Source organism: Equus asinus, chromosome 20, assembly GCF_041296235.1.
Source record: "Equus asinus isolate D_3611 breed Donkey chromosome 20, EquAss-T2T_v2, whole genome shotgun sequence".
In the NCBI taxonomy this organism is placed as follows: domain Eukaryota; kingdom Metazoa; phylum Chordata; class Mammalia; order Perissodactyla; family Equidae; genus Equus; species Equus asinus.
In genome coordinates, this window is record NC_091809.1 from 23,772,639 (window position 1) to 23,790,766 (window position 18,128).

General features: G+C 43.2%; 1 protein-coding gene across 1 annotated transcript; it reads right to left on the reverse strand.

Moving 5' to 3' along the window:
• Positions 1-17: 17 nt before the first annotated feature.
• Positions 18-17,115, reverse strand: LOC106839977 (zinc finger protein 709-like). Its single transcript, XM_044751819.2, has 4 exons — positions 16,940-17,115; positions 5,569-5,695; positions 5,044-5,104; positions 18-4,672 (listed from the first exon to the last, which is right to left on the reverse strand). The coding sequence occupies exons 1-4, from the start codon at positions 16,940-16,942 to the stop codon at positions 3,433-3,435; spliced, it is 1,431 nt and encodes a 476-aa protein (XP_044607754.2). The 5' UTR covers positions 16,943-17,115; the 3' UTR covers positions 18-3,432.
• Between the last annotated feature and the right edge of the window lie 1,013 nt (positions 17,116-18,128).

The window sequence follows — 18,128 nt, forward strand, 5'->3', positions numbered from 1 at the left end:
TTTTTATTTTTTTTAATTGAAACTGTTTGGGCTTTAATACTTCTTATTCCCTACCTTTAGCTAATTTTGGTTTTACCTTCTTGTTCCTTAAGGTATAAATGTACGTTGTTAACTTGCTATCTTTTTCTTCATACAGGTGTTTTTCACTACTAACTTCCCTTTACTACTCCCTATGCCTCATCCTACAAGTTTTCTTAAATTGTATTTTCACATTTGTTTGTCTCAAGATATTTTGAAAATTTCATTTATCTTGCTTCAGCAACACTTATATTAAATTCCCCTTCGATTTTGTCTTTGACTCAATGGTTTGTCCAAGAATGTTACTTAATTTCCACGTTTTTGAATTTTCACGATAAGATCTGAGATAAACAGGCCTTTAGTGTGAGGTTTCATGATTTCTTAAATACAAGTCAGACTATGTTTCGTGGTGGCTGCAGCTGGAGGGGTCAGGGGCTTCATGGTCTGCAGTGTCCTTGCACTTATCTCCCTGGTCTGTTGGGTTTCCCTAGAAACTCATTCTTAAGTAGAATCTGTGTCTTGCAGCTCTGTTTTCATCCAGTGTTTGTATCCTGGGGCCCTACCGATATGGTGTCAGGGATTTCAAAGGGAAATTGTCCTCTCATGTGATGATGAAACCTGCAATGTTTGGTGGTAAAGAATCCCTGGACCGTGAACTTTACAACAGGATCTGAGCACTTATATTTCCTCTGCTTTTGGCAGAGAGGAACCTGAGGTGACTGCAGGTGTCTATTTGAACTTTATACACTGAGTTAAGACGTGGGTACATTAGTTTTATCTGACGGATGGTCTACTTTACAGACAGCAATATGCTTTTCATGTATATCAAAATGTTTTTCCTCATTTCCTGGATGAAGCAGGAGGCAATTTTTTCTGATCTTCACTATGAAGACCACATTGGGCTGCTGAAGGAAACATTCATGAATGTGGGGGGCCCCTAAGACTGGCCCCTCCCTAGAGTTTTTAACTCTCAAGATAATCCATACTGTGGGGCTGGCCCCGTGGCCGAGTGGTTAAGTTCGCGCGCTCCGCTGCAGGCGGCCCAGTGTTTCGTCGGTTCGAATCCTGGGCGCGGACATGGCACTGCTCGTCAGACCACGCTGAGGCAGCGTCCCACATGCCACAACTAGAGGAACCCACAACGAAGAATACACAACTATGTACCGGGGGGCTTTGGGGAGAAAAAGGAAAAAATAAAATCTTTAAAAAAAAAAAAAAAAAAAAAGATAATCCATACTGTGTGTCTAGCAATTCATCTCTTGTTATGTTGATGTATTCCTAGAAAGCTGCTTGCTCCAGTCACTCCGCCTCCTGGTACATGGGAATTATCTGTATTCACCTTCTCTCATTTAGGGGGCATTGTTGCCATGTAAACTCAAATCTCTCATGGATCGAAGAAGAGGTGTTCCCTTTAAGAGTGTTTAGTATTTTTCTTCTGAAGATGAGAGCGATCACTCAGACATCTTTACACATCAGAACAGAAACCATTCACACACATCTGTCGCTCTGTATTTTGCACAGATCAATTGAACAGAATTGAAAGCCCAGAAATAAAACCACCCATCTATGGACAGCTACTCTTTGAGAAAGGACCTGAGGGCCTACAATGGAGAAAAGAAATTCTCTTCAACAAATGGTGCTGGAAAACTGGACAGCCACATATAAAAGAATGAAAATTGACCATGCGTTTTCACCATTCACAAAAATAAAATCAAAATGGATCAAAGACCTAAGGCTGAGACCTGAAACCATAAGGCGTCTAGAAGAAAATGTAGGCAGTACACTCTTTGACATCAGTATTAAAAGGATCTTTTCGGACACCATTTCTTCTCAGAGAAGGGAAACAACAGAAAGAATGAACAAATGGGACTGCATCAGACTAAAGAGCTTCTTCAAGGCTAGGAAAACAGGATTGAAACAAAAAACAACCCACTAACTGGGAAGAAGTATTTGCAAGTCATTTCCTATAAAGAACTCACACAACTCAACAACAAAAAATCAAACAACCCGATCCAAAAATGGGCAGGGGACATGAACAGACATTTCTCCAAAGCAGATATACGGATGGCCAATAGACACATGAAAAGATGCTCATCATCACTATCATGAGGGAAATGCAAATCAAAACTACACTAAGATATCACCTTACACCTGTTAGAATGGCAAGAATAAACAAAACAAAAAGTGACAAATGTTGGAGAGGTTCTGGAGAAAAAGGAACCCTCATACATTGCTGGTGGGAATGCAAACTGGTGCAGCCACTAGGGAAAACAGTATGGAAGTTTCTCAAAAAATTAAAAATAGAACTACCATATGTCCCAGCCATCCCACTACTGGGTATCTATCCAAGAATTTGAAATCACCAATTCCAAAAGTCCCAGGCACCCCAATGATCATTGCAGCGTTATTCACAACAGCCAAGACGTGGAAGCAACCTAAGTGCCCATCAACAGATGACTGGATAGAGAAGATAGGGTGTATATATACAATGGAATACTACTCAGCCATAAAAAAAGGATAAAATCATCCCATTCACAACAACATGCATGGATCTTGAGGGAATTATGTTAAGTGAAATAAGCCAGATAGAGAAGGACAATCTCTGTATGACTCCACTCATAGGTGGAAGTTAAACATACAGACAAAGAGAACTGATTGGTGCTTACCAGGGGAAAGGGGGTTTGGGGGGAGGGCACAAAGGGTGAAGTGGTGCACGTACGGCATGACTGACAACACTTTACAACTGAAATTTAACAAGGTTGTAATAATCTTAATAAAAAGTTAAAATAAAATGTACAATATAGACAATGAATTAGGCATATCCAGGAGCTGTAAACACAAGGCCAGTAAGAAAATCACCACATACAAACTGTCATTTTTTCAATACCCCCGTAACACAGAACAATTAAAACATTATAAAAAAACTAAAAATACAAAATTATTAACTGATTTAAGGGAAAAGCACTACCTATGAATCTTATTTACCATTTATGAAGGCTGACTAGCATAATCATCTCACCTCAATATTCATTTCTGAAGTAATTAATACAAATCCACAGTCCAATGCTGCACTTTAAGAAACAGGCTTGATAAATACAATATGTTTACTACTTTTATAACAACTCTTCATGTTGAAAGTTTATTTCCATGAAGCTTTCTCATATGACTTACATTTACATTTCTTGCTGGTGGGAGTTTCACAGAGAAGGATGTAGGCCAACTGAAGGCTTTCTCATGCTGTTCACATTCAAGATGTTTTTATCAAGTGAGTCCTTTCATGCCTTCAAGAAGAACTGAGATAACAAAAGTGTTTCCCAAATTGTTTATATCTACCTGGTTTCTCCTCTAGTGTGCATTTGTGCATAGCCTCAAAAGGTTGCATGAGAAGTAAAGCCTGTCTCACTTTCCTGACATTCATGAGGCTTTCTCTCCACTGTGACTTCTTTCATGGACTCGAAGAGAACTGGAAGCAGTGAAGACTTTACTGCATATTTTACATTCATAGGGTTTTTCTCCAGTGTGAGTTCTTTCATGTACTCGAAGAGAACTGGAAGAATTGAATGCTTTAGGGCAGTTTTTACATTCATAAGGTTTCTCTCCAGTGTGAGTTCTTTCATGCTCTCGAAGACAACAGGAAACACTGAATGCTTTACTGCATTTTTTACATTCATAAGGTTTCTCTCCAGTGTGGGTTCTTTCGTGAACTCGAAGAGAACAGGAAGAAGTGAATGCTTTACCACATTTTTTACATTCATAGGGTTTCTCTCCTGTATGAGTTCTTTCATGTTTTGAAAGAAGACCGGAAAAAGTGAATGCTTTACTGCATTTTTTACATTCAAAGGGTTTCTCTCCAGTGTGAATTCTTTCATGTTTTTTAAGATGACCGGAAGAAGTGAACGCTTTACGGCACTTTTTACATTCATAGGGTCTCTCTCCGGTATGAATCCTTCCATGTATTTGAAGGTAACTGGAGGAAGTGAATGCTTTACCACATTTTTCACATTCATAGGGTTTCTCTCCAGTGTGACTTCTTGCATGTACTGAGAGACAATTGGTAGAAATGAAGGCTTTACCACATATGTTACACTTAAAGGGCTTCTCTCCAGTGTGAATTCTTTCATGGATTCGAAGATAACTGGAAGAAGTGAATGCTTTACCGCACTGCTTACATTCGTAGGGTTTCTCTCCTGTATGAGTTCTTCCATGTCTTGAAAGAATACCAGAAGAAGTGAATGCTTTACTGCATTTTTTACATACAAAGGGTTTCTCTCCAGTGTGATTCCTTTCATGTTTTTTAAGTTGACTGGAAGAAGTGAATGCTTTACTGCATTGTTTACATTCATAGGGTTTCTCTCCAGTATGAGTTCTTTCATGTGTTTGAAGTAAAGTGAGATAAGTGAAGGCGTTCCCACATTCCTTACATTTATATGGCTTCTCTCCATATTTTTGATACTCACGTGTTTTATGTTCAGTGTGACATCTAATGTGCATTTTCAGCAATGAATGATGTGTGAAGGCTCTTCCACATGCACTGCATCCCCATGGTTTAGCTCCTGTAGTTTTCTTGTTCAGACTGAGATTTGCAAGAAGGCTGACGTTTTCTCCACATTGACTACCCTCTTCGCTTTCACAGAGTCTCCCTACCACATGCTTTCTGTACAAACAAGAAGCACATTGTTAATGATTTCTCTATTAATGGTTTTATATTTCTTATGTTTATTATGATTTACAGGAAATGTTTGTTTTCTTCCTTCTGTGAATTCTCTGAAATAAATATACTGAATTTTCTGCTATTATCCAAACAGCAATATTCATAGATACGATTCATTATTACTATTAATAAGTGAAATATATTGCAAAAAGTGAACCACTGCATCACATTTCAGAAAGTGTACTTGACGAAAATCTTTGAAGAATACCTAAATGTGAAGCAAGGGCTATTTCTTTTGTTTGCTCTTTTTAAAAAGACTGTCTTGACATACAAGGATTCTCACATGAGACAGAGCTTTCTACTGTGTCACTCACCGGAGTTTTCTCCCCAGGTCTTTGTGCTGATCTTCAATATCATGATCTTCCCATGTTATTCCTGAAATGCAGACAAAGAACGTTTATTCCAATTATTAGAAACTATGGAAAAAATTTAGATTGTAAGTATGTGATAATCTATGACCATTTCTACTTTATTTACTAACAACCTCACCTTTCCACATTCTAATCCTTAGAACACTGTTGTTTTTTTTCTTTTTGGGGAAGATTAGCCCTGAGCTAACTGCTGCTGCCAATCCTCCTCTTTTTGCTGGGGGAGACTGGCCCTGAGCTAATATCCGTGCCCATCTTCCTCTACTTTATATGTGGGACGCCTGCCACAGCATGGCTTGACAAGCGGTGCCATGTCTGCACCCAACATCTGAACCAGTGAGCCCTGGGCCACTAAAGCAGAATGTGTGAATGTAACCGCCATGCCAACAGGCCAGCCCCTTAGAACACTCTTGATGTTCAGGCAGCAGTTGTTCTCACATTGATGCAATGAAGAAATGTACTCATTCTTACCTACTGAGGCCAGGATCCTGAAGGTTTCCCACATCACATCTCTGTAGAGTTTCTTCTGTGAAGGATCCAGTAAAGCCCACTCCTCTGGGGTGAAGTTCACAGCCACATCCTCAGTGGTCACTGAGTCCTGAAACACCACAAATGCGTGTCGAGTAGCATACATGAGCCTGACAGCACTGGGGATCTATACACCAATTCTAGGAAGGTTACCTGGGATTCTATTATCTCCAAATATTTATTCTATGTGTGATCATCACAAACTCGCTTTCTTCTGTACACAGTCTCATCAATTTAACAATATTATGAACACATGGAAATATTTACACAGTTTTACTGTGATGACATTACATCCGACTTCTCTCTAATAACAAGTTCCAGAACAAGTTGGGAAATGGCAGAGGCAGAGAGTGAAATCTACGGGATGTTTCAGTGAATAAAAACATAGTGAACAACTGCAAGCTTTTTGTTCTGGTCCCATCACCAAAGTGAGAGTCCAGGAGGCCTAAGAAATCACACTTTGACCAAGCCCAGCTGCCCACACTGTCCTAAACTACTCCAGGCCATTACAGGTAATCAGATGCAGCTGGCTGAATGGAACTCCTCTTGTGGTGAAACGCTGCTTTTAACTTGTGTAGTATCTATCATAGACTCGGTTCTACCTTTCTCACTCTGGATGATTTGATGGAATTATTATGAACTGAGAGCTCAGGCACAAGGAAGAAGCCATGAAAACTTAGACCAGAAGATCCCTACACTCATTGGCCTCAAAGCTACTTGCCACCATTTTTAGAACACACTCTCAGATAATAATATGCCATAAGAGCTCTTTCTAGTCAAATGTCAATGGTGTGCCCTGAGCTTTGCTCCCCTTGAGGGGTAGGTTAAGAGCTGCAGATTGGGGCTGGCCCCGTGGCTTAGTGGTTAAGTTCGCCCACTCCACTTTGGACACTGCACCACTCATTAGGTGATGCTGAGGCAGCGGCCCACATAGCAAAACCAGAGGTACTCACAACTACAATATACGACTATGTACTGGGGGGCGTGGGGGAAAAAAGAAGAAGATTGTCAACAATTGTTAGAGCTGGTGCCAATCTTTAAAAACAACAACAAAAAAGAGCTGCAGATGGCAAGCGAGCTCCTTGAAGTCCACAATGGTTTGATGTTAAATTTGCCCATGATTATAAAATACATGAAGGATTTGACAGTGGTTTCCTCCAAAAGAACATAAAATTTCCTTTCTTCAACGTCAAGAGGAAGTGTTTCCTGACCACCCACTCTGGATGATGCCCTGCTGACTTATGATCCTGTGCCAAAGGAGCTTAGAAGGTGTCATTCTTGATCTCACAAGAAGAAAATGAACAAACTTGAGTCGAACAACCCTTCTTAGATCCAGGAGAGCCTTGAGGTCACAGGACAAATGAAGTCTCCAAACTTGGGAAAGACAAAAGAAGAGATGGCATTTTGCAATATGCCCCACATGTTCTGTTCTTAATACGGCCTGTACTAAAAAAACAAATCTATTTCCCCAAAGTCTAATGCAAGGGCAAAAATAACAAGAAAGACAGAACCCAATTTCCATGAAGCCGAGGACAGCCTCTATAAGAGAAGGTTTAAAATCCAGATAACGGGAAAACCTGAAGGAAAAGAAAAGCAGAGCGAGACAGAGGAAAACGTGAAGTAATAATGACCAAAATACCATAAAATTAATGATAGCCAGAACACTGTCCATCCAGGACACTCACGGAACACTAAACACGATAAAGTACAAAGTGCACACCCGAGGGTATCACCCTGAAACTAGAGACACATCACAGACAGAGAATGTACTGAAAAATCCCAGGGAAGAAACACAACTTCGACAGAAAGAAACAAAGATTGGAGTTAAATCAGACTTCTTCTCAAAAACCATGCAACAAGAACAGAGGAGACTGAAAGATTTAAAGTGTTGAAAATAAAACCCACTTTCCCAGAATTCAGTCAAGCAAAATTATCCTTCAGTACCAGGAAGAAATAAGGACTTTCTGAGACAAAATTTGAGGAAATTCGTACCGAGTACACATACTTTGAAGGAAACTGTTCAAAAGTTTACAAGAAAGAATGTAAATGATAAAGGTAGGGGATTAGAAGAAGAAAAAATGAGGGCAAGTATCTTTTATGTTTCTTATAATTAATACAACAGATGACACTTTGTTTAAACACAGGGAAAGGAAACTTGGGGACAGCGTGTTAAGAGGTACTTGTACGCAGTCAAGTGGCACACTGTTACTTGGCAGAAGGATGGCTTAGTTGTAAATGTAGGCTAAAAATTTAAGGGAAACCACTAAAATGTGTTTTTTAAAAAGTGTGTAACAGATATGCTAAGAGAGGAGAAAAAAAGAATTAAATTGCTCAATTTTAGCCAGAGAAGGTGGCAAAAAGACAAAAACAAGGGTAAAAATGGAGAAAGTAAAAATTTTCGTAAATATTAATCCAACTGAATCAATAAAAACTTTAATCATCAACAGTCTCATTACAGCTGAAAGACACAGTAATAGATTTCAAAAAATACCATCATAGGGGCAGCCCTGAGGCTAAGTGGTTAAGTTCGTGCACTCCGCTTTGGTGGTCCAGGGCTCGGATCCTGGGCGCAGACATGGCACCACTCATCAGGCCATGTTGAGGCAGCATCTCCCATGCCACAACTAGAAGATATAACTATATACTGTGGGGATTTGGGGAGAAAAAGCAAAAAAGAAAAAAAGACCGGCAAGGGTTGTTAGCTCAGGTGGCAATCTAGAAAGGAAAAAAAAAAATAAAGACTGGCAACAGATGTTAGCTCAGGCGCCAATCTTTAAAAAAAAAACAAAAATAGATCATTATATGTTGTCTACAAGAAACCCACTCTAAGTATAAAGTCAGAGATAGATGAAGGGTAAAGGGATGGAGAAAAACAGACCATGCCAACACGAATCGAAAGGAAGCGGCCAGAGGAACAGGCATCATAGACAATGCAGATTTCAAACTGAGGAAGATGCAGAGATAGAGGGGCAGCAGGTACGGATAAAGGGGCCTATTCTCTGAGAAGGCACAGCAACGCTGCATGTGTACCTGCCTAACAACAGAGGGGCAACACACCTCAGGGAGGAACTGATGGAATGCAGGAGAGATACACAGATCCAGTACCACAGCTGTAGAAATCAACACCCCCCCATCAGGAATTAGAAATTTCAGTAGGCAGGAAGTGAGGAAGGACAGAGGTGTGATGAACAGCACTGCAAAACTGCTGGGTTTCACTGTAATCTGCGGAATACTCACAGAACAGCAGAATATACATTCTTCTCAGGTTCACATGGAACATTCACCAAAACAAACCACACCCTGGGACATAAAGCACACCTTAACAAATTTGAAAGAACAGAAATCATACAAAATAGGCTCTCACACCACATAGGCATTCCTCTAGGAGGCAATACCAGCAATAGTTGGAAAACCCCTTCATATGTGGTGATTCAAAAATACACTTCAAATAATACAGAATATCAAACTAGAAGTCTCAAGAAAAATGAAAAATTATTTTGAACTAAAAGAATGAAAACACAACATAGCAAAGATTCTTGGATGTAGCGAAAGGAGTATATGGGGGAAATTCATGCCATGAAACAAATACACTGGAAAGATCAAAGATCTCTAATCACTAATTCAAGCATGTACCTTAGCAAAGAATAAAAAGAGGAAGTTAAACCCACAGCAAAAATAATAAAAATCAGAAAGGAAATGAATGTCATTGTGGGAAATCAATGGACAAAACGAAAAGAAAAAAGCTGTTTGTTTCACAAGACCAATAAAATTGAGAAATATGCACTTAAGATACCAAAGAGAAGAGGGAAGACAGAAATTACTAATATCAGAAAGGAAAGGAGGAGAAATGAATATAAAAATGAGATTTGAGAAAATGCAACATCCATTTATGATAAACTAGTAATAGAGGGAAACTTCCACTTCTTGAGAAAGAACATCTTCACAAATCCTGTAGCTGAATTCATGGTGCTTGTTCCATATGATATGACTGTCTCTACGCAACAACTGGAAGAACTCACAATGACAGAAACGACTCCTGGGATTAATGAGAGCACAGCAAGCTTGCAAGATGTGTGAGTCAACTGCTTTCCTTCCAGAACCACACGAATAGAGTCAACTGATGTTTGACAAAGAAGAAAAGGAGATTCAAATGAAAAAGAAAGTATTTTAAAAAACAGTGGTAGAAATGATGGATACCCACGTGCAAATACACACGCACAAAACACAGACATAGGCCTTACACGTTTTAGGAAAATTAAGTCAAAACACATCACACATCTGAATGTAAAATGCCAAAGGAATAAACTCCTACAAGAGAACACTGAAGAAAATCTGGATGACCTTGTGTTTGTTGATGAATTTTCACATTGAAAACCAAAAGGCATGGTCCACAAAAGATAACATCAGAAATTTTACTTAATTAAAATGAAAAATTCCTCCTCTGAGAAAGATGGTGTAAAGAGAAGATCAACGCAATTCAGAGTAAGAGAAAATCTCTGTAAAACACTGTTGGATAAATGACAGGTATCTGAAATATGCAAAGAATTCTTAAACCTTAATAGAGGAAAAACATGCAATTAAAAATGGGTGAAAGATCTGCAGACAGCTCACTGAAGAAGAGATCTAGATGGGAAATAAGCAAACTGACACATGATCCCCATCAAATGTCATTAGGAAATTGCAAAGAAAACAACAATGGGGATCACTAAACACTTATTAAATGGGTAAAAGTCAAAATGTTCAGAACAGCAAATATCGGTGAAGATGGAAAGCGAAGGGAATCCTAGTTCATCGTGGGTGGAAACGGGATTGGGAACACCCACACTGGAAGACAGGAACCTCCTTTCAGAATAAGATACACTGTCACTACATAGAGTAAGAGCCAGCAATCATGCTCCGTGTTATTTTCCCAAATGAGCTGAAAAACCTTATGTTTGCACAAAACCTACATAAGAATGTGTTCCTTTTGTTTCTTTGGTATTTTTTTGAGGAAGATTAGCCCTGAGCTAACTACTGCCAATCCTCCTCTTTTTGTTCAGGGTGACAGAGCCTGAGCTAACATCCGTGCCCATCTTCCTGTACTTTATATGTGGGACGCCTGCCACAGCATGGCTTGTTAAGCGGTGCCTTGTCAACACCCAGGATCTGAACTGGCAAACGCCGGCCTGCTGAGCAGCAGAACATACACACTTAATCGCTGTGCCACCGGGCCAGCCCATAAGAATGTTTATAAGCACTTTATTCATAATTGGCAAGAGTTAGAATTTTGAACAAGGTGTCCTTCAAGTATCGAACAGTCAACAACAAAACACCATCCAATGATAAAAAGAAATGAGGTATCAAGCCATGGAAACACATGGAGGGACCTTAAAACTTATTCCTAAGTGAAGAAGCCAATGTGACAAAGGGTCTGTAGTGTATGATTCCAAGCACATGACATTCTGGAAATGAGAAAAGTATCAGACATTAGAAACCTCTTTACTTGTGAAGGATTTGGAGGTTGCAGGGACGGATGAGTCAACAGGTGGAGCACAGGGGAGTTTCAGGGAAGCAAAACTAGACACCATGATACAGAAATGATGGGGACACGTCATTACACATTTGCCAAACCCCACACAGTGTATAACAGACAGGGTCAATGCTAGTGTGCACCATGCACTGTAATGCATCCATATGGACTTGGAAATTCTAAGAAGTGTGCCACAGTGATACCAAATGTGAAAGAGTGCCACCTGTGTGGATGCAGACAGAAGGGTTATGTGGAAACTGAAAATTCTAATCAATTTTTCCATAAACTTAAAACCTCTGTCTTTTTAGAAAATGATGAAGACAGACTCATGACAATTCACCCCTTTTTTACTGAAACAAGACAGCTCTCATTCAACTGACTTCAACATATTCTTTTTTCAAGATGGGCCGTGAGCTAACATCTGTTGCCAATCTGCTTTTCTTCTTCTCCCCAAAGACCCCAATACATGGTTGTATATTCTAGTCGTAGGTCCTTCTAGTCGTGCCATGACTTCAACTGATCTCAGGAAGCCAGGCTGTGCTCTAGGAGCCTGAGACCCACGGGGGGGGTGAAACTTCCATCGGATGCCATGTTGGGGAGCACAGCACTGGATCCTCTGAGAAGTGCCATGGTCACTATCAGGAGTGTAAGAAGCCCAAGGTGGATGACGAGTGTCCTGCTATTGTAGACCTATTAGTGTACAGACAAGTGTGAATCTGACTTCTATTTTGGGGATCTCTGAGTCAAGAGATTTCCAGAATTCTTTTCCCACAAAGGGGCAAGACAACCGGTTGCTTTATAGAGTTTCAGGTGCCTGGGCCTAAGTTGGGTTGAATTAATCTCTTCACTGGGCCAAACTCAGACTGTGGTGTGGTCCACTATAACCCAGAGGGTCGGGATCTTTGTTGCAACAGGTACAGGACTGGGAGAAGCAGCCGAGTGACTTAGGGGCCCTGGGGAGCCCTCTGGAATCCTGCTTCCTACAGGCTGCACCTTCCTGTCCCTTCTTTCTCTCTGAAATAATTGCTCTTGAAGGATTGACCATCGGATGACCTCAGCTCGGTGACAGTGTACAATCATCCTCATAAGCGCAGACTCCCCCTAATGTCAAGGTGACTCCAGCTTGGTGGGTCAACAGTGCAACCGAGGCCAGCACAGTGCCCAGGAGGAGCTGCCCAGCAAGCAGCAGCCCACAATGCAGGAGCCTCCAGGCTTTCTCATCAGCCTGTCCAGGGAAGAAGGCCCAGGGGAAAGGGAGGGCGAGGCTTAAGTGTTCAGTCGTCAAACATCATCAGCATCAAACCCTCCCATTCATTACAAGAACAAACTTGGGGGACAAAAATAGGCATTCGCACTGGTAGTTTTTATATAAAGAAACGCTAACAGCATGGTGAGGCAGTGAGCAAAACTGGTCATGTAGGGAGGCTGGAGTCCAGGCAGGAGTGGGGCAGGATTGCAGGCAGGGAGTCGCCTTCAGGCAGTTTCCTCTCTTACAAATTTTTTAAACCTTCCCACGCAGTATTTATTTAAAATAAGGGGAGACACGGGCTGGCCCAGTGGTACAGTGGTTAAGGGCACGTGCTCTGCTTCAGAGGCCTGGGACTCACCAGTTTGGATCCTGGTCGTGGACCTACACACCTCTTACCACGCCAGGCTGAGGCAGGCATCCCACACATAAAATAGAGGAAGATGAGCACAGATCTCAGCTCAGGGCGCATCTTCCTCAAAAACATAAAATAACATAAGGAGAGATTTATATATGCCATATTTTCCCATGTTTGATCACCATTTTTAAATAACTTTTAGTTTTAACATTTCTGCATAGGAAACCATTCCAAGATTTAATCCTTTAAACACTAATGGACACACAACTATAAACCATAAAAAATTTACCAATCTCTTTCTACCAAAAAAGACAAGGGGCATTTTGGTTTCTGCCTCCAGTATATTTACCCTGGCAATGCTTTTAGGAAGGAGTAGCATATCACAATACCTTAGGGGTTTGCAATGAAGCCCTGAGTAAACTAGGAATTCCAAAGATTTACACAAGCTTCGATCTGATTCCTCAGATCAATGAAAACAGAAATTCAACTGCCTCTTCCCTACACCTATTAAAACAGAATTCAGGGGCTGGCCCGGTGGCATAGTAGTTAACTTCACTTTGCTCTGCTTCAGTGCCCTGGGGTTCGCATGTTTGGATCCCAGGTGTGGACCTACCACTGCTCGTCAAGCCATGCTGTGGCAGCATCCCACATAAAATGGAGGAAGATGGGCACACACAGTAGATAGTGACAATCTTCCTCTCACACACACACACACACACACACAAACAATAAGAAAATAAATGCAATTCATTTGCCTCAGGAATAGTTCAGCCTTTTAAATGTCACAGTTCTCTAGGGACAAGGACACACAAAACTGACCTAAACATGGAAAATGCAGCTGAGAATTGAAATACACCCATCTCACATCTTGACGTTCTCTTGTCTAAATGGAAAAAAAACTGTTTTCACAATTTTCTTGCCTTGCTCACATCATATCTCTGAAATAACATTTTCAAAACCCCAAGTGCAAATGGAAATTAGAATCAGAGGATTGTAATCTTCAACTGATCAAGGAACCCGAGGACAGAAACAGGAATATTCCACTCAGCTCATAGAAGCAGCCTGCTGGCCTGCAGTTCAGAAGGAAACCCACACTCAGAAAGGGACCATATTCCCAGACTTGAGGTGTAGACTCTCTGAGTGGACACAGATCCCTTGGAGAGGGTCAGGCCCTGGTGAAGGAGGGTGGAGACCCTTGAGCAGCCACAGGAATGGACTCTGGGAGCCCCACACACCCTCCCTCTCCTATGAGCACGGACGCACTGCCTTCCCCAGGCTCCCACTCTCACAAGTGAGGAAACTCTCAGCCGGATTCAGTCTAAGCTTCAGACCCACATGAACTCCAAATTCATGAACTCTTTGTCCACAGGATGGAACACCTGATCTTCAAAGACTTCCTCACTGTGCACAGATTACACTCTCAGTGCACCTAAGTGCCAAAGCAAAACTCAAACGATGTCTAAAATGTCCAGACACAACCACAACCTCAGAAAGGGTGTCACTGCCCACCCCATGGGCACATTCACCCCCAGTTTTCCAAGGCTCTGCAGCTCCTCTCAGGATAAAGGCTCCTTCCATGGGGGTGTGAGCAGGAGGACACCTGCAGGGGGAGGCTCCCCAGGAAGAACAACTGGGCCTTCAAGACCTTCCCTCTGCAGGCTCAAGGGGGCCTTAGCTTGGGTCTTGGACTGGGGGACTCTGCTCCCCACTGGAGATGCTCTGGAACATCATTGTTATTTTAAATCACACAAACCCAGTGTTGGAATAATCCAGCAAAATCACTTAAACGCAGTCCTTCCACAGAAAATAAGGGAAAATATTATACGGTATTTCTACCACTTCAACTAGAAAAGCACAAATGTATATTCTTTTAAGAAAAAATGTGAGTTGCTACTGTTACTGAGTGAGGGCTCACCACCTGATGCACACAGAAGCTGAGACCACGGCACACCAGGCTTTGAAAGATGAAACAGTTGACTGTGCCATCGATTGGCAAGGAGACAGGAGGACAGGCTCTCAACTCCGTCTCCCTCATCCAGAGCATGGGCTGAGGCTTAAGGGAGCAGGGAGGGCCGGCTGGGATGAAAAGACCTGGCAAGGTGAGGTCTGACTGGCAGATCAAAACTTTCTCTCCCGCACAGGCTCCTGGCTGGCCACCTCCTGTGACAAAGAGCTCTAACGTCCTGCTGTTAAGATGGGGTTAGTGACGGGAGGTCAGCAGGAAAAGCACAGTGAACAAGGGGCAAGTTGTCCTGCAGATTTAACTCCTTGCCTTCTCCATGGATACAGAGTTTCTAGAGATGCAGAGTCATCCTGCCCTTCCTGGCACACAGAGGGAGGCACCCTTACAAAGGGACGTTTCTCTTAGAATGTAAATTGACCTTACAAAAGGGTAACTTCTACTAGGTTTTCAGAGCTTTGCCTGTGGCTGCTGTTTTTTAATAATCATCAGCTCAAAATAGCCCTTATACCAAAGACGCATCATTTGGGATGACAAGTCTGTTCCTAGGCCGGTGGTGACATTATTTCCATGACAAGAAATCATACTTGAACACTTGTGGTTTGCGTGTCTCAGCCCTGGAATCTCCTTTGGAAGCACCCAAAAGTAAGGAACACACCTCAGAAACTAATGACAGACATTCAAGGGAAGAGAGAGTGAAATAAGTATTCTTAACAAATGGAACGTAACAAAGGAATGTTACCTTTTTTCTGAAATTCACCTCTTTGTTGCCTGTCTGGAACTATTTTTTAGTGTCTTTCAAGCTCTACTGACTAGATACATTTACCCTTCTTGCAAAACGGACACTTAAATCAGTGAATAATTTTTTCTCGTTCACAAACCTGGGCGGGGTGTGGCAATGCCAATGGAACTGACCACTCAGGACATTTTTCCAAGGGGAACCCCCACCCAAAGTGATGTGGATTAAGGCTGCCCCAGCTAGAGAAGCCCAAGGTGACCTGGCCTACATGCCAAACTATATGACCCAGTGGACTTTTTTTATGGTATGAATTAGGACTGCCCCAGGGAGAGAAGCCCTGGTCATCCTCACCTACATACCAATCTATATGGCCAGATTCGTATCTAAAGTTATATGACCGCACAATAACCAAACCCCATCTGCACTGAAATCATTTAATTACTTTTTACATCATCTTTTCTTTTTCCAGTAAAAATAAGTCACGTATCCATGCCTTATAAAATTAGCCCTAACCCTCAACTCAGGGCAGCAGCAGGAGCTCTGACTGCCCACGGGTCCTGTCCCCATGCAGCAGCAGCAGCAGCTCCTCACTGCCCATGGGTCCTGTCCCCATGCCTACAGCTCTTCACTGCCCATGGGTCCTGTCCCCATGCTATTCCGTACTGTTCTCTAAATAAAAGAGCACCACTGCCAGACCCTGAAAGTCCAAGAAATCTTTCTTTTGACTCCTCGGCTCACCGACCCCGCAACAAAAGGATTTGCCATAGGATGTCTGGGCCTAGATGATCCCGGGGAGAGGCACCAGGATTTCCTACAGTGTAGTTCCCAGTGCTTATTCTCTGCTTTCCTCTCATGTAAAATAGCCACAGACAAACATAATCTTGAAAATAGAGCCATCCAGGGCTCTGGGGCATAATGATAAGCATTTAAAATATCGAGTCTGTTTGAAATGCGCCATGGAGGACAAAGTGTTGATAAGGATCCGTGAATGAAAGAGGGGAAATGGCTTTGGGAGTGCGGGGAGGCATCTGAAAATGTACGGATTTACTGTCATGCCCAGGAAGAGCAGCCTGTTGGGAAAGGACTGTGGATTGAGGCGCTGCTCCCCAAACATTTGGAAAACTCAGGAGAAAACGGGTCCCCTCCGAGGAGAAATGAGGCCCTGGGGACCCCCACAGACCGCAGCCCCTCCGCGCACGGACCCCGGAGACCGAGGCCCGACTGTCCTGCGGGCCACGCACCGTCTGGGACATGCGGGGCTGCGGGCGCACAGCGGCCCAGAGATGCTCCGGCCCAAGTCGCCGCGTGCAGGGACCACAGGACGCCCGGGGCCCGGCTGCCCGCCCCGCCCCCACGCTGGGGCCGGAGGGGCCCTAGGGCCGAGCGGCGCCGCCGCGGACTCGGGGCCGCAGACCCCGGAGGGGACCGCGGGAGGCCGGGCCCGCCCCCCGCTTCTCACCAGCCTCTCCTCCCGCGTCCTCACCCCGGGGCCGCACACTCACCATTTCCAGGGCTCCTGGATCCCCCGAGTCCTTCCTAGGACACTGCGGTCGCTACAGGCCACAACTCGACAGAACATGCGGCAGGGCCAAGTAAAGGGTTTAATGGCGGGGAGACGCGGTCCCCAGCGCCGCCGGAGCAGCAGCTACTTCCGGGGGTTGGGGAACTTCGCCCCACCCACCTACCCCGGCGCCTCGTCTGATTGGACAATTCAAAAGACTCACCCTCGTCTGTCTGAGTGACAGCCCCTGAGTTTAGGTGTCTGAGCAGAATGCCAGACAGAATTCGTTGTCTGCAGGGCCGTTCGCATTGAAAGGTAGTGCTGGGAGGGGACTTCTGGGACTGTGATCCTTGTTTATAAAAACACACAGTTGAAGGTCACCTCACCATATGCAATTGATGCGGGAATGGAGAACGGAAGAGTAGAAAGAAAGTTTTCTTGGACTCTCAAGGTCTGGCAGTAGTGCACTTTTATTTAGAGAATAGTGTGGAATAGCATGGGGACAGGACCCATGGGCAGTCAGAGCTGCTGCTGCCATGTGTTCAGGGCTAGGGCTAAATTTATAAGGCATGGGTACATGCTTTATTTTTACTAGACAGAGAAAAGATGATGTAAAAAGTCATTAAATGGTTTCAGTGCAGATGGGGTCTGGTTATTGTGCGGTCGTATAACTTTAGATAGGAATCTGGTCATATAGACCAGCATGTAGGCCAGGATGCCCTGGGTTCTCTCCCTGGGGCAGCCTTAATCCACACCATAAAATCCATCGCATCATATAAATCAGCATGTAGGCCAGGACACCTTGGGCTTTTCCACCTGGGGCAGCCTTGATCCACATCATAAATCCCCCCCCTGAACCCACTTGGCCCCAAAATCTCTTGGGGATATGGATGATGGTAAATCTTCTGTAACTACTTCTGGCTGTACAAGGTCATAGAGCTGTCCCTAAATGGGGCCATAGGTACAGGCAGGAAGTTCAGAGGACCGGAAGGCTGCACCCGTGGAGTCCAAGGCTGACAAGGTACACGGATCCTCTGGAGACGAGAGAGTCATTTGACGAGAGGTGGTCCAGGAAGTGAAACTTTGTTGACATGCGGAGGACAAACAACGAAATAGACAGCAAATTATAATAAGAAATACAAGCAATATGACTAACGCAATGAATGAGGCTTTGATAGTAGTCCAGAGAC

Coding starts and splice junctions, on each gene's coding strand:
- LOC106839977 (XM_044751819.2), bottom strand. Junction 5,105..5,568: donor CAGGATCCTGGCCTCAGTAG/GTAAGAATGAGT, acceptor TCTGCATTTCAG/GAATAACATGGGAAGATCAT. Junction 4,673..5,043: donor GACCTGGGGAGAAAACTCCG/GTGAGTGACACA, acceptor TTGTTTGTACAG/AAAGCATGTGGTAGGGAGAC.